Genomic DNA, 15,806 nt, shown 5'->3' with positions numbered 1-15,806 from the left:
TAATTGCTAGGAGCCAAAATCTGTCCAAGCAAAACACGAACACACATCTCGTACCTCTTGTCTCTTACTATAGGTTTTTGAATGAATTCGAGTGTAACAAAAAAAAAAAAAAATGTAGTTAGAAAATCAGCAACACCTGAAGGTTTTCTTCACCTGCTTGGATTATTGTAGTTGTTTCTTGTTAGCAAAGGCATGAATCCTATCTGCTCAGAAGTGCCCAGCAAACAACAGCGACATGGCTACTTGTTAGCAGCCCAACGAAAACATCTTGTGGAGTTAAGTGGTGGATGGCTGACTGGATGTTTTTAAAAGTCTTTCTAGACTGATTTTGCCACCTTTATAAAAATCTGGCTTCCTCCCAAGAACATGCAACTAAAATCTGGCTCTCTAGGGTCTTAAAACGAGTTTATAGTGCTAGAATTTCCCCCCTAAAAACCAATGAGTGCTGTAACATTCACTGTTTTGGCTCATGATAAAGTATTAAAAACTTGGATTTTTAAGTGGAAAGACTGTGTCATCAGTACTTAAAATGCTTGCGATTTATGTGAACTTGGCGCTCTTTGCACAGAATCCATCTGTACTGTCAATTCTGGTCAGTTCCGAGTCCGAGGCTAGCTAAACGTATTGTAGATGTAACCCATCCCACCATCCTGTGTGTCTTCCGTACCTCTATCACTTTTAAAGTAGAAATTGGGCGCACTTGGGTGGCAAATTCAGTTGTGTCTGCCTTCGGCTCAGGTCATGGTCCCAGGGTCCTGGGATTGAGCCCCTCATTGGGCTCCCTCTCTCACTGCAGCTCTCCCTGCTTGTGTGCTCTCTCTCTCTCAAGTAAGTAAATAAAATCTTAAAAGACAGAAAGGAAGAAAAAAACAAACAAACAGTGTGCAACTCCCACTGAAGCACAGGAAAGAAAATGAATGTAAGGCTTGGTTACTTTCCTATCTTGGAGGTGCTTGGGTAGCTGGAGCACATGGCATTTCTTTTCTTTTACACTAACAGGCACAAACCAGCCACTATTCCCAAGTTCTTGCACACATTTCTCCTGGAACCCTCACAACAACCTCTGAGGCTGGGACCCATTGGGAAGAGGAAGAAGCTGTGCTGTGGGAGCAAACAACTCCACCATCTCAGGGGTCTAAAGCAACAGAGTCCCGTCCATGACAGCTGTGGTTGGGGGGTGTGAGCATCAAACATAGGCAAGCAAATGTGTTTGCACCCCCAACAATGCCCAACGTCAAATAGCATCCTCCTAATTAGAAATGGCAGGGCCAGGATACAAATCAGGTTCATCTGATGGGGGACCCCCACCCTCATAATTACCCCACTATGTTGCCCCCAATTAAAGAGCCTCTTGGAGAATCCACTGTTAATATTGCTGCCATTTTAAACACTGGTGGTCTTGCATGGTGAAATTTGAAAATTCAGGACCATTGGGATGAGATGCAGAGTTGGTGGCATGGAAAGATGGGTCCAAAGGTGTGGCTGGATTGAGTTCTCCCTCTGCTACACAGAAGTTTTGTAGGTAAACAAACAACTCAATAGGTCACCTTCCTCCTGAAGCCCTATTGTAACGTGGACAATAATAATAATAATAATACTCAGCCCTCAGAGTAGTCACAAATACACATAACACAATGCACATGCAAGAACCACAAGGACTGAAAAGTGACACACACAGAAAAGATTTTTTTCTTTTTTTAATTATTTTTTATTGGAGTTCAATTTGCCAATATATAGCATATCACCCAGTGCTCATCCTATCAAGTGCCCCCCTCAGTGTCCATCACCCAGTCACCCCCACCCCCCGCCCACCTCCCTTTCAACCACCCCTTGTTCGTTTCCCAGAGTTAGGAGTCTCTCATGTTCTGTCTCCCTCTCTGATATTTCCCACTCATTTTCTCTCCTTTCCCCTTTATTCCCTTTCACTATTTTTTATATTCCCCAAATGAATGAGACCATATAATGTTTGTCCTTCTCCGATTGACTTATTTCACTCAGCATAATACCCTCCAGTTCCATCCACGTCGAAGCAAATGGTGGGTATTCATCGTTTCTAATGGCTGAGGAATATTCCATTGTATACATAGACCACATCTTCTTTATCCATTCATCTTTCGATGGACACTGAGGCTCCTTCCACAGTTTGGCTATTGTGGACATTGCTGCTATAAACATTGGGTTGCAGGCGTCCCAGCGTTTCATTGCATCTGCATCTTTGGGGCAAATCCCCAGCAGTGCAATGCTGGGTCATAGGGCAGATCTATTGTTAACTCTTTGAGGAACCTCCACACAGTTTTCCAGAGTGGCTGCACCAGTTCCCATTCCCACCAACAGTGTAAGAGGGTTCCCTTTTCTCCGCATCCTCTCCAACATTTGTGGTTTCCTGCCTTATTAATTTTCCCCATTCTCACTGGTGTGAGGTGGTATCTCATTGTGGTTTGGATTTGTATTTCCCTGATGGCAAGTGATGCAGAGCATTTTCTCATGTGCGTGTTGGCCATGTCTATGTCTTCCTCTGTGAGATTTCTGTTCATGTCTTTTGCCCATTTCATGATTGGATTGTTTGTTTCTTTGGTGTTGAGTTTAATAAGTTCTTTATAGATCTTGGAAACTAGCCCTTTGTCTGATACATCATTAGCAAATATCTTCTCCCATTCTGTAGTTTGTCTTTTAGTTTTGTTGACTGTTTCTTTTGCTGTGCAGAAGCTTTTTATCTTGATGAAGTCCCAATAATTCATTTTTGCTTTTGTTTCCCTTCCTGTCATAGATGTATCTTGCAAGAAGTTGCTGTGGCCAAGTTCAAAAAAGGGGTGTTGCTTGTGTTTTCCTCTAGGATTTGGATGGATTCTTGTCTCACATATAGATCTTTCATCCATTTTGAGTTTATCTTTGTGTCTGGTGGAAGAGAATGGTCTAGTTTCATTCTTCTGCATGTGGATGTCCAATTTTCCCAGCACCATTTACTGAAGAGACTGTCTTTTTTTTCCAGTGGATAGTCTTTCCTGCTTTGTCGAATATTAGTTGATCATAGAGTTGAGGGCCCATTTCTGGGTTCTCTATCCTGTTCCATTGATCTATGTGTCTTTTTTTGTGCCAGTACCACACTGTCTTGATGACCATAGCTTTGTAGTACAACCTGAAATCTGAAATTGTGATGCCCCCGGCTCTGGTTTTCTTTTTTAATATTCTCCTGGCTATTCGGGATCTTTTCTGATTCCACAAAAATCTTAAGATGATTTGTTCCAACTCTCTGAAGAAAGTCCATGGTATTTTGATAGGGATTGCATTAAGTGTATAAATTGCCCTGGGTAACATTGACATTTTCACAATATTAATTCTGCCAATCCACGAGCATAGAATATTTTTCCATCTCTTTGTGTCTTCCTCAATTTCTTTCAGAAGTGTTCTGTACTTTTTAGGGTATAGATCCTTTAGCTCTTTGGTTAGGTTTATTCCTAGGTATCTTATGCTTTTGGGTGCAATTGTAAATGGGATTGACTCCTTCATTTCCCTTTCTTCAGTCTCATTGTTAGTATATAGAAATGCCACTGATTTCTGGGCGTTGATTTTGTATCCTGCCACACTGCCGAATTGCTGTATGAGTTCTAGCAATCTTGGGGTGGAGTCTTTTGGGTTTTCTACATACAGTATCATGTCATCTGCAAAGAGGGAGAGTTTGACCTCAGGAGTTTTTCTTAAGGCCCTTTCTGAGCAGGTCAAGTGGGACCCCTCAGGCAGGCCATGCCTATGGATACTGGCTGCTGGTTCATAGTCTTCCCTTCTTGTGCAAAATGTTCTATGCAAGATGGATCTACTACTGGAAGAAACAGACTGCATTAAATGTCAAAGGAATCACACTCAGCACTGTTTGTTGTTGTTGTTGTTGTTGTTGTTTTATTGTGGTGACAACATTCACAAAGCCCTGTGCATATGCAGCAGGGATTCAGAACTTAATTCAAAAGCAGATCAAAAGAGCTCTCTGCAATTTCAAAAACAAAACAAAACAAAAACCATCCAGAGCCCCAACTGAAAAAGGTCATGTGGGGTCTTGTTTTCAGAGGTGGAAACTGAGGCTCAGAGAGAGTCAGCTTGTGGTTCTCCCTTTCCCGGATTCAGGCAAAGGTTAGACTAGAACTCCTTCTCCTACTCTAGCAAATTCACTTTAAAACCTCCGCGATCTCATCTGAAAAATGGCCACAGTAATCCCTACCTCCGAGAAGAGGAATGGGGATTGATCAAGGAAATGCCCAGAAAGTACTTGACAAAGCCAGTGCTCAGCAAAAGGTAACCATTTTTATTAGTATGCGAAGCAGGGTCCTTACACGGTTCAGCTGCAGACACTACTTATTTGTGCTTACTTTTAGGTTTCTGCCCATGGCTGGAGTGAGTAAGCGAAGTTGTGGATCAGAAAACTGTCAGAGGGTTGCTTGTTTTAAATACATGAAAGAAAGGTATTGTTGGGTTTTTTTTCTTTTTTATGTTCTCATCTTTAAAAAAAAAAAAAATAGAGGTTACATCGTTATTACCAGTAAGAAGCTGAGCAGATTTAACCAGTCCTATCAGATGGGTGGTGATCCCAACCCAGGGACGTGTGTGGCCGTGGTGCTAGGATATTAGCCATAAAGGTGCACACAAGAGAGCACACCCGGGAGACTGAGAATCAGATGGACTCCCCAGCTGGAGGACTCTGGGCCAATTGTTTCGACTCTGCAAACCTCCTTTTCCTCTTCTGAAAAAGGCCATAAGAGTACTACCTGCCCTACCGGGTGTCTGGCGGAGACTCTGTGTAAAGCACTCTGCCCCTGGCCGGACACAAACAGACGCTTGATCAGTGGAGCCAGATGACTCTGTTTACAAAAACTTTTAAGGAACTGACAGTCATTTTGAGGGTTAAAAGGTATGCCAAGGAAATCTAAAGAAAACGTTTTAGAAGATAAACAGAATTTTATTTTCTGATGAGCAAACTTCCACGGATGATTCACACAGAAGCTGCACTCATTAGCCTCAGAAGGCCCTTCCTGAAGTCTTCTGGAAGGCCCATTGGTTTGCTGGTGGCTGGATTTACAAAGACATGGACTGAAGACCCAGTGGCACAGGCTAAAGATTCCAAATGGTCCAGCTTGGGGTGGCCAAAGAAAAAGCCATCACTGAGGTCCCAGTGATTGACAGAAGGCAGCTCCTTGGTGGCCTTAGGTGGGAACAGAGCCAGGCGGTAATGCACGCTGGAGTGACCCATTTTCTCCACAGCCAAAGCAGCCACTGGGACCTGAGGAAAGCCGATGGGTTTGTGGAAGGTACACTGATTGGTCACCATGAACCCTACCATGGGAGATGTCAGCAAGCTGGGTTTTCAGGCCGCAGTATCTGGAAGGTTGAATGACAATGCTTATTCCAGGCTCCTGTGACCCTCTATCCCAGCCCAAGAATATGTTTCGGAGTAAAGGGCTCTAGCCTCAGAGGGCCACCATTCACTAGCTGAGTTACCTGGGCAAATTATTTCACTACCTTGTATCACAATTTATACAACAGAATGTTCATAACCATAACACCTACCCCAGGGGCTAGCAGTAGAAATCAGTGAGCATCGTCCTACACGAACAGTTCCTAGATATATAAGCGCTCATCAAACATGGGCTATTATTAGTATTATCAATTCCATCTTATCCTTTCTTCTTATTGCGAATAGCTGAGGAACTTTGGCATCAAATTGAGAGAGAAAACTCACTTATACAGATGTTTACCGTGTCTCTTATCTGTGCTATTAGATTATCATTTCTTTAAAGGACAGTGACTGTGTCTTATTTATTTTTTAAGTCAGTTGACTAGAAATGAGGTTGCCTTGAGATAAATTTGGAAGTTGAACAGGATCAGAAATAAAAGCATAATGCTGAATGACAGTCTCCCCACCACCGCTACCTGTAAGGCCCACTTACGACCTAAACATTTTCAATGCACTGTCTTACTGTTTTCTTTTCTTGAGAAAATAAACTATGAATGTGGGAATTCATTGTAAGGGAACAATCAGGGGCTGCGGAAAGGTTTGACTACCAAGTCGTTCAGTGAATCACTCTTCACAGAAAAGCCACCAGTCTGCACCCAGGGAGGGGACGGCAAATACCTGCGGCCAGCCACCCCAGGCACCTGCTGATGTCGCCCATGGTGACATTAGATAATGTTCCTTTGCTGACATGGAAAACTGTTCAGAGGGACACCTGGGTGGCTCAGCGGTTGAGCACCTGCCTTAGGCCCAGGGTGTGATCCTGGAGACCCGGGATCGAGTCCCACGTCAGGCTCCCTGCATGGAGCCTGCTTCTCCCTCTGCCTGTGTCTCTGCCTCTCTCTGTGTGTCTCTCATGAATAAATAAATAAAATCTTAAAAAAAAAAAAAAAAGAAAGCTGTTCAGTGAGAAAAATCAGGTTACAAAATGGTATGTACCATCTGATCTCATGTGTCATATAAGACATATTGGTTGATGTACTTATTGCCTAGAAAACATTTTGAAATTTGAAAGGATAGACTCCAAAAAACGTTTTCAGTAGTCATCTAGCAGTGGAGTTTTTGGCTAACTTTTTTCTTCTTTTTGCTTGTATGAATTTTCCAGAATGAACACGATTTGCCTTTGAAATAAGAAAAAAAAAGTTATTTTTAAAAATGCCTGAATATGAATTTTATTTAAAAAAAAAACCACCGGAGTAGGATGCCTGGGTGGCTCAGTGGTTGAGAATCTGCCTTGAGCTCAGGTCGTGGTCCTGGGGTCCTGTGATTGAGTCCTGCATCGGGCTCCCCACAGGGAACCTGCTTCTCCCCTTGTCTATGTCTCTGCCTCTCTCTGTGTGCCTCTCTTTCATGAATAAATTTTAAAAAATAAATTTAAAAATAAAAAAATAAAAAAGCACTGGAGTGATGAGTAGCCTAGAAAAGCAAAACTCCTTCTGTCCATTAGGATCCCGCCCCTGGTTACCCTCACTGAGGAGGCTTCCCCAGGAATACCGGAGAGGGAGAAGGGAAACAAGGAAAGAAAAGCCTTGACTCCAAGATCCAGTGAGAATCCAATTCTTGGATTTTCATTCCCATGCTTCTTTGTTGCTATTGCTTTCCTGTTTCTCTGCCACTGGTTTTCTCATTCTTTTAGGACACTGACAGTAAAGAAATAATGCCTCTTTCCACAGGGAGAGGAGTATTTCATGAGCTCCTTGTATCTCTGAGCCAAACCATCATACCCTTAAATAACTGAAATGCAGAGGTACTTGCAACAGTCTCATCTATGGGCACCTGGTCACCAGGGCTGTGCCAGGTGCTTTACATTTTATATTTAATCTTCCAAACAACCCTGCAAGGCAGGTCTCATTTTCTCCATTTTACAGGGAAAAAAGTCAAAGGCAAGTACGCAGTAAGTAGTGGCTTAGGCCCAAACTTCCGGCTCTCAAGGGCCAAAGTTCACACTTTCTCCTCCATTCTGGCTTACTAGATGGTGTAGCCCAAATCTCCATTTGAGTCCAGCAGATGAACTGCATGTTAAGTGTTTCTATGCCTTTAAGAATTACATTTTCCTTAAGTGTTGCAAGTCAGTGTTACTGTGTTTGGACAACAGACCTCCTACTGGCAAGTTCATAATCCAATCTGATTTCCCTGGTAGTAATAACAGGGTACTTGGTGTAAAATTTATCTATTGTTTCTTTTCTTTCTTTCTTTTTTTTTTTAAGATTTGAATTTTTATCAGACTTTATATATGTATATATATATGTACATATATATATATGTACATACTCTGAAGAGTTAAGTCATTGCTCAAGGTGTATTACAAAAAAATAGTAGTTCTCTGACTGGTTATGTTATGGGTTATAATCTAGGTCAAGACGTTCTTAGAATGACCTCCACAGCACACTTACTCTTTGTGAGATACTGAGGGCACAGCACTGAGTAAGAGAATTCCTGCTCTCATAAGTTCTCTAATTTTAGGAGATTGAGGTTGGGGGGTGCGATGTGTGCACTCTTGTCCTCCCTTTGGAAAGAAGGAGTGGCTAGTTGCCTTCCTTTCTGGTTCCTCTTCCATGCTTCCCTTCTTTGTTTTCTCTCCCTTTCTTTAGCACACTTCGTGCACTACTTTGTTCCATACATGTGCTAGACATAGAAGAGAGAGCAGGGAACAACCTAGAGAGTGACTATTCCTGCCCTCGTGTAGCCTTTCTTGGTCTAGAGAGCATGCCATCATGTTGCCGTGTGATGAATGCTATGCCAGGGAAGGCACAGGGGCTCTGCAAGCTTGTAGCAGGAGGCCTGACTCAATCTTGGGTATCAGGGAAGACTTTCTGAGGAAGTAAGAGCTAAGTGGAACATAAATAAAATGTCACAACTATTTAAATGAATAGTAAGGGGAAGAGTCCTCCAGGAGGAGGAACAGCATATGTAAGGGCCCAGCGGCCAGAGATAGTAGGGCACATCCCAGGGATAACACAAGTCCCAGATGGCTGGAACACAGACTGCCAGAGGAGGCTGGGGAGAAGGCAGGAGCCAGACCGGGGAGGATCTTGTTGGGAATCTATCCTGGGCCAACAGAAAGCCAGTAAATGGGCTGTATGCAAGGCTGAGGCAAGATCAAGTTTGTTTAATGAGCATTGTGGCTTTGAACTGAGCAATGGGTTAGAAACAATAATGTCCCCAGGAGAATAATCCAGCAACTACCACAGTCCTGGCAAAGGCAGTAGTGGCATGGGCTAGGATAGTGACAGTGAATCGGAGAAAATGGAATGGAACCAAAAGAGATTTTGCACAAGGTCTGATGTCAAGTCAGACTGAAGGAGACAAAAGGGCCCAAAAGGGCCCTAGATGAAGGGCCTGCTTTCTGGTGATTTCATTTGTGGAAAGAGGGAACGTGAAGAGACCGGGGGTGAAGGTGAGGAAAGTCCTGGGCTCTGTTTTGAACACTAGGATAAACTGAGGTGCCCACAAGACAAGAGGAGGTGCACAGTAAGGATAATAATATCACTAATGTTTACCCTGCCCTGTCCAATGTGCCAGGTCTTCCATTAAATACACAACTGGATTCTGTCCCCAAGAGACCTGTGGGTATATGGGCCCAATGCTCAGAGAGAGGTCGGTGCTGGACACAGGAGTAAAGACACTGCATTAAATCTAAAATTGGGGTCTAGGCAGGTAATGTAAAGGATTGAAGCTGGATGGGTGTGCCACATTCGGGTGTGGTGGGCTCGTGGTGAGCCAGAAAGTAAATACCCAGTCTGACCCTACACAAAATAGACTTTAAAAAATACTGGGCAGACTAAATAAAACTTGTGTGTGGCTAGCCTAGGTTTGTCTTTGTGGCCCCCAATTTGTGACCTCTGGGAGAGATGGTAATTAAGCCATGAGCGGGAGGGGTTGCCCAGGAGACAATGGAGAAGGGTGTGAACTCACATGAAAAACTGGCTTTGGGTAAGCTCCCAGTTGGCTATTTCTTGGGGTGCAGCAAGTGACTGATAAAGTGTCTGATTCCGATGCCACCCAATCACTGTGTGAGGCAGATGCCTACCATCTGTGCTTTCTTATCGCCAACTGGGTAAACTTTAGAACACAGGGATGTTTGGGAAGACCCCTTGTGTTCATCTAGTACAGGGCCCTCCAACACTGGTGTGGATCACAATCTCCTAGGGAACCTAGGAAACAACCAGATTCCCAGTATCCCCCTGGACCTCCCAAATCAGTCTGCAAGGGTCTGGGCATCCTGATTTTGACAAGCTTCCAGGGGATTCTGAGGCACACACCTGGCACAGCAGTGGCTTCTCTAGGCCAACCGCTTTGGGTAAGGAAACAGCTCAGAGAGACAAAGTAAGCTGCTCACCTACGTGCAGCTAGGGAGGAACATGGTCTGCCTACACTCTACTCTCACTCCAGCCCTTTCAGCTGGGTCCGTTAACCTTTCACACCCAGACTGAGTCCCAGCCCAAGGCTGGGACCAATGGGTCTGTGGATGGGTCATGGCTCAGGAAGAGGTAAGCGATGCTCATGTTCCTACCCTGACTCTACCCAACTCCGACAACTGGAGTCAGCGTCACCTCATTCCCCTCTTCCTAAGCTCCTGCCTCATTCCTTGAGTCCATAACTAGGTTCTAGCTTGACTCCTGTGCCAAAGCCCCGCACTTGTGTCTCCCCATGCTCTGGGTGCCCCTGGAGCAGATGTGTGCACCATGGTGCTTCTGGGTCTGTATCAGAAGCCCTGCTGCCATCTGAGGTCTGGAGAGAAGCATCTTTCAGATGGTAGGAGGCCAGCGGGCATATGGCACTGGCGCACCTTTTAAAGGGATGAGGCTATTTTTGTCACTCACTATAAATAGCAGAACTGGCTTTAGCTTGTGGTCAGTTACCTGGAATGCCAGAGCAGGATTCTGGCAACAAGTCTATCCCACCCTCCTGAAACTAAGAATAAGCACAAGCTTGGCAGCATGACCTTAGGGCCATGCCAAGTCCTCAAAGAGCATCACACAGGCAGCTGAAAGGGATATCAGCTCTGGGGAGTCTGCACGAGGAGGCCCCTGCCCAGGTGGTGTTAGTAGGTTATATGTTACAAGGAGAAATAGAGACTTGGGGGAACATACCTTACATGTGAGCATGTCTGAAGTTAAGAGATTAAGATGATAAAACTAACACGTAGGAATGCAGTGTGTGTCTTGCTATAAATACTTTATCTTCAGTCAAGCCTATTGGATGATTTTGCCTTTACAGGATGATTCTGGACAACAGAGCTCATTGAAATTAATCGTATGCAATGTCAGCCATTCCCACCGACGGCAGCCTGCACTGGTTAAGAGCAAACATGGTTAGATCTGGGTTTAATCGTGGCCCTGGCGCTGTGTTGGGGAGTCAATGTCCCCAGAGCCTCAGTGTTTTCTCATCTCTAAAACAGAGATAATAACACAGTCCTGGACTTTTGTGTAAATTAAATAAGGTGATGCGTATTTTATATGTCTTGGCTGATTTCTAAAACTTAAAGTTTTTTGTTGTTATTGCTGCTTGTTTAGTTTTTGAACCTTTGTGAACAGTTTTGGCCTCTAGGGGTGGAGACTTACATTCATCTTTGGGCCAAACTTTTCCTTTACTTTGGGAAGACTCCATGTGTAAGGACCCGGGTAACCAGCCAGTGTGTGGACGCTGGTGATCTCCCAGGGGAACTGTGGAGAAAGGCCTCTGGATTGTTCCTTCTGTTGGTTTTGGGACAGCGGACAACAGCAAAAGGAAGAGCAGAGGCTGGATGAGGCTTGGCGGCTGCCACACTTCAGAAACTTCGAGGAAGACTCAAATGAAAGGGAAGAGAGGATGGGTCCTGCAACTGAGTCAGAATAAGTTTGAGCCAATGTAACTTGCATAGTAAATACTATAGAACTGAACTAATGCTTGCTGCATTGTTATAACAGACAGGGAATTTACTCAAGAGGCACAAAGTCTTGCCTGGTCGGTCTGTGGCAATGGTGTAAGCACACCCAATTGTGGAGTTAATTTTCTTTGATGGAAACCAGCAAATTGACCTAGACCACATCTTGAGTTTTTCTGACTTAACCACATCTCTGGGTTTGGTGCTGGCACCATGGCAGTGATCGGTTCTCTTCTCAAGTGGAGCTTAATCAAAGAGAGACAATAATGAATATGTGGAAACAAACTGAAGGTTTGTTCAGCAGGAGAGAGCTAGGGCCGTGTGAGATGCTGTAATGAAGGAGCCCCCCCCCCCCCCCCCCCAGAATGGAGGCAGGTGGGAGCACAGAGCTTCTAAGGGAACGAAGGGAGGCCAGTGAGGCCCTGTGGCAGGACCACAGGGCTGGAGCGGAAGAATGGTGGTGGATGACGTGGGAGAGGAAGGTTAGGCCCAATCATGCACAAACTGGATTTTAGCCAGAACAGAATGAGGAGCCATGTGGAGCTTTAGAGGGAAGCCGAGTCATGATCACATTTGCATTTCAAGCACAGCCCTTTAGGGAACAGGCTGCGGAAGGCCAGGAGTGGATGTAGAGGCACCAGTGAGGAGACAAGGGGATCATGAGAACTGGGCCAGGTGGCAGCAAACTGGGATGAAAAGCTGTGGCTCCAGAGACATTCAAGGAAGGGTTCAAAGGACCAAAATCTGTGCCTTCTTGGCTGATTGGCTTCCACATCTCACAAAGGTCAGTGTTTGATAGTAACAGCACCTATAGCAAAAGTGGGGCCTCCTCCAACTACCTTCTAGTCTTTGGGGCTATTTTCCCACTTTCTAGCAGAGTATAATTTTAGGTTCAGGGTTTCCAAGTACTTCAAGAATATGATTCCAAACCTAAAGGAAATGACCATGCAAATAAATTCATTTGCAAACTTTTAAGCTGTTTTATTTCCCAAAGGGATGAAAGGGATATTTTGAACAAGCATGACCTGAGGAATACTGAGTTTTTCCTTCGGTTAGTTTTAGCACATATTGGCTTTATTTTAAAGGACAAATGAGATCAAGAAAAAAACAACAAGAAAGAGTCCTTAGAACTAAGGTCCAGGAAGACATGAGACTGAACAAATATCTAAGCAAGCCTTTACTCCATGCTGTGCTTATCTTGTCACTTGGCAATATAAAAATAAATAATAAAAATGATATTTTTAAACCAGGTTGCCTATCTCCAAACATAAGAAGCTGATGTAATGAGCTGGCGGTAGCTCACATTAAGAAAATGCCCAGACCCAGTGGACTGCAGATCATCACCACTGCAATTTCCACAGCGTATGCGCCGGGTCCCCAAACTGAGCAAAACTAATGACAATCATCTGCTGTCAGAGCAGAACAATTTCTTCGCAACAGTGTTCTCGCAGGAAGTTCATTCTGGTAAATCAGTGTCAAAATGACAAGAAAATCCAACATGTCTCAAGAGGTACAATATATAATAAGCAAAAATCTCCAAATCTGTGTTCAGAAACTGAACGTTAAAGGCGCTGATGAAGAACTCAAGACAAGAAAATGAAGGAAGTGGAACAAATTCATTAAAACATTTTGAATAAAAATAAGAAGACCGTGACATTATGCTCAATTAACAGGAAAACATAGTCTTAAAGGGTAAATGTGGTAGACGATGATCCGATTTTCTGGGACATCCAGAAGCTGAATCAACCATTAGAGATGGCTCTGCAAGACAGACGAGGGGAGAGAGAAACTTTTAACCTACACACTAACGATATCATAACTGTCGTGCTTTTTGTCTTTGCAGGACCTGCAGCAAAGTTAGAGTGAGAGATTTCAAAGAAGGCATCTCTGAAAAGCGAGATTGTTCCATCTTCCAAGCCCTCAAATTCAGCAGGCCAGGATGTAGTGATCATTCTTGCGCCTGCTGAGAGCAGGTGGGAACGCAAGAGAAGGAGGTGGGTGACATTTCCCCTACGCACAACACTCAGGGACATCCCTAAAATCCAGCATCTCGCCATTAGTTAGGGACACTGGGAGGAACAAGCAGCTGAAAATACCTACCTTAAATCCACCTGGTGGCAAGAAACACAAAGAATACACAAAGAGCAATCTAGAATACCCAATACACCAGAATGACTCTCTGAGGGCTCTATCTTAAGAAGGCAGAGCCGCAGGAGACAGAGGATGGGGGATACAGGGTTTTCTTCTTTAGATCACCACAGGGTGATGTTGGAAATTGGTAGAATGTCAAGCTTCTACCAGGAAAAGAGGTGACTGAAGAAGACAAATACCCCAGCTCAGAGGGCCCCCCATCAGTCCACGCCTGTGCATGGCTTCAAAGCTTTTTGTATCCTTTGTTTCTTTACAATATTTACTAATTAATTTTGTGGCACAATTAATGCATGTGCAGTGTAGAAAGAAGAGAAAACAGAGATCAATCTAAAGAGGAACATTTAAATTACCCTTTATTTCCTAACTCAGCAATGACCAGCACTGACATTTTGGTACACATCTTTCCAGACTGTTCTTCAGAAAAGGAGATTTTTGTTTTATTCTGAATAAAACCAAGAGAGTACTGCAACCTGCTCTCTTCAATCAATTCTAAGTCAGGAACTTGTTTTCACATTGATAAATATATTTCTTTTCATTATTTTTGATCGCTGCCACACATGACCTTGTATGGATATGACATTTATTGCATCAATCCCCAGGCAATTTTAAAAACTTTTTCGTCTTGAAATACTTTCATAACTTAAGGAAAAGTTTGCAAGGACAGTACAAAGGATGCCTGCATATCTTTTATACAGAGTCATCCATTTGTAACACTTTGCCACATGGGCTTTAGCATTAACTCAGATTACTTCTGAGCTACTTGAGAGTAGGTTGTGCACCTTCCCCTCAAATACACAGCTCAGTGTGTAGTTCCTAAAAACAAGGAGAGCCTCTACCATAACAATAGTACAGTTAGCACACTCAGGAAAAGGAATACATTTTATTCTAATCTAATAGATAAAATTCCAAGTTTACCAGCTATCTCTATAAAGTGCTTTGCTTAAAAACAAGGAGGAGGAGGAGGGGAAGAAGGAGGAAGACAAGGAGAAGAGGGAGAAGGAAAGGAAGAAGGAAACTTCTTTTTTGTGTGGGGCAGGAGCTGATCCAGGTTCACATATGACATTTAGTTGTCATGCTTTAACCTGGAACCGTCCTTACCTTTTATGACATTGATATTTTTCAAGAATACAGGCCAGTTATTGTATGGCCTGACCTTTAATTTGGGTCAGCCTCGTGACTCCCCATGGTTGGATTGCGGTTATGTACTTTTTCTGGAATGCTATGTAAGTGCTAAGGGGCCCTTCTCAGGTCTCACATCTACAGGCCCATGGTGTCCATTAGACCATTAGTGATGTTAATTTTGACCACTCGATTAAGGTATTTATTGTCCAGTTTTTCTACCATATAGTTTTTTTCCTCTTGTCTATTTTATTTATCATGGTAAAATAGACACAACACAAAATTTACCATTTTAACCATTTTTAAGTGTATAGTTCAGTGGTAGTAAATATATTCACATTCTTGTGTATCTTTTCTGTAGATTTCATTTAAAGATTTATTTATTTATTTGAGAGAGAGAATGCATGTGACCAGGGGGAGGGACAGAGGGAGAGAAAGGGAGAGAATCTCAAGCAGACTCCCTGCTGAGCACAGAGCCTGACTCGGGACTCGATCTCATGACCCTGAGATTACGACCTGAGCTGAAATCAAGAGTTGGATGCCCAACTGACTGAGCCACCCCGGCATCTTCTCTACTCTAGTTTTTATTTTTCCTTTTAACAAGTATTTTGTGGGGAGATACTGAGATAATCATAGTCTCATTCTCAGATACTGTTCTTAATAACCTTTCCCTCCACCTCCTACCCTCCTATTTAAATAGTATCCACCAATGATCCCTGCCAAGACAAAAGAGTAAGGCCTTACATTAATTCCGGCCCTTTCCCTCATTCCAGAGACATGGGTAGAAACTTTCTATAGTCATCGGCTCTGAGTCTGGGTGAGGAAATGCTCACCTGGATGATTTCCAATGGCCATTTCGCCCCTGGTAACTTCTGATACCATGTTTAGATCGTCAAATAACTCTTGGTTCTACTTTGAGCCCAACTCTATGCTGGATGTCAAAATATAAAAACGCATAAAGCAACAGTGCCTTTTCTTAAGCTATTTACATTTTGACGGGAGAGACACAAGTGGTACTTAAAGTGCGATGTGGTAAAGGCAACGTGACACTCTGGGCATGGAGGTAGCTCCCAGAGTACAGTAGGAACACAGAGAAGAGGCAAGTCTCACTGCTAGAGTCCAGGCTCATGGAGGTGAGCAACATGTGTCTGTAGGGGCTTGGGTAGTTAGGGG

General features: G+C 43.6%; 1 protein-coding gene across 1 annotated transcript in view; it reads right to left on the bottom strand.

The window, feature by feature from the left end:
• Positions 1–3,867: 3,867 nt before the first annotated feature.
• Positions 3,868–15,806, bottom strand: part of LOC102157112 — a 173,016-nt gene continuing 161,077 nt past the window's right edge. Inside the window, 2 exon segments of the mRNA XM_038563119.1 lie at positions 3,868–5,344; positions 5,346–5,364. Of these exon segments, the coding sequence (XP_038419047.1) occupies positions 4,979–5,344; positions 5,346–5,364 (385 nt within the window). The 3' untranslated portion in view covers positions 3,868–4,978.

This window comes from Canis lupus, chromosome 18 (genome assembly GCF_011100685.1).
Source record: "Canis lupus familiaris isolate Mischka breed German Shepherd chromosome 18, alternate assembly UU_Cfam_GSD_1.0, whole genome shotgun sequence".
Classification (NCBI taxonomy): domain Eukaryota; kingdom Metazoa; phylum Chordata; class Mammalia; order Carnivora; family Canidae; genus Canis; species Canis lupus.
The sequence above is the reverse complement of the archived record's forward strand: the minus strand, read 5'-3'. Positions and strand labels throughout refer to the sequence as shown.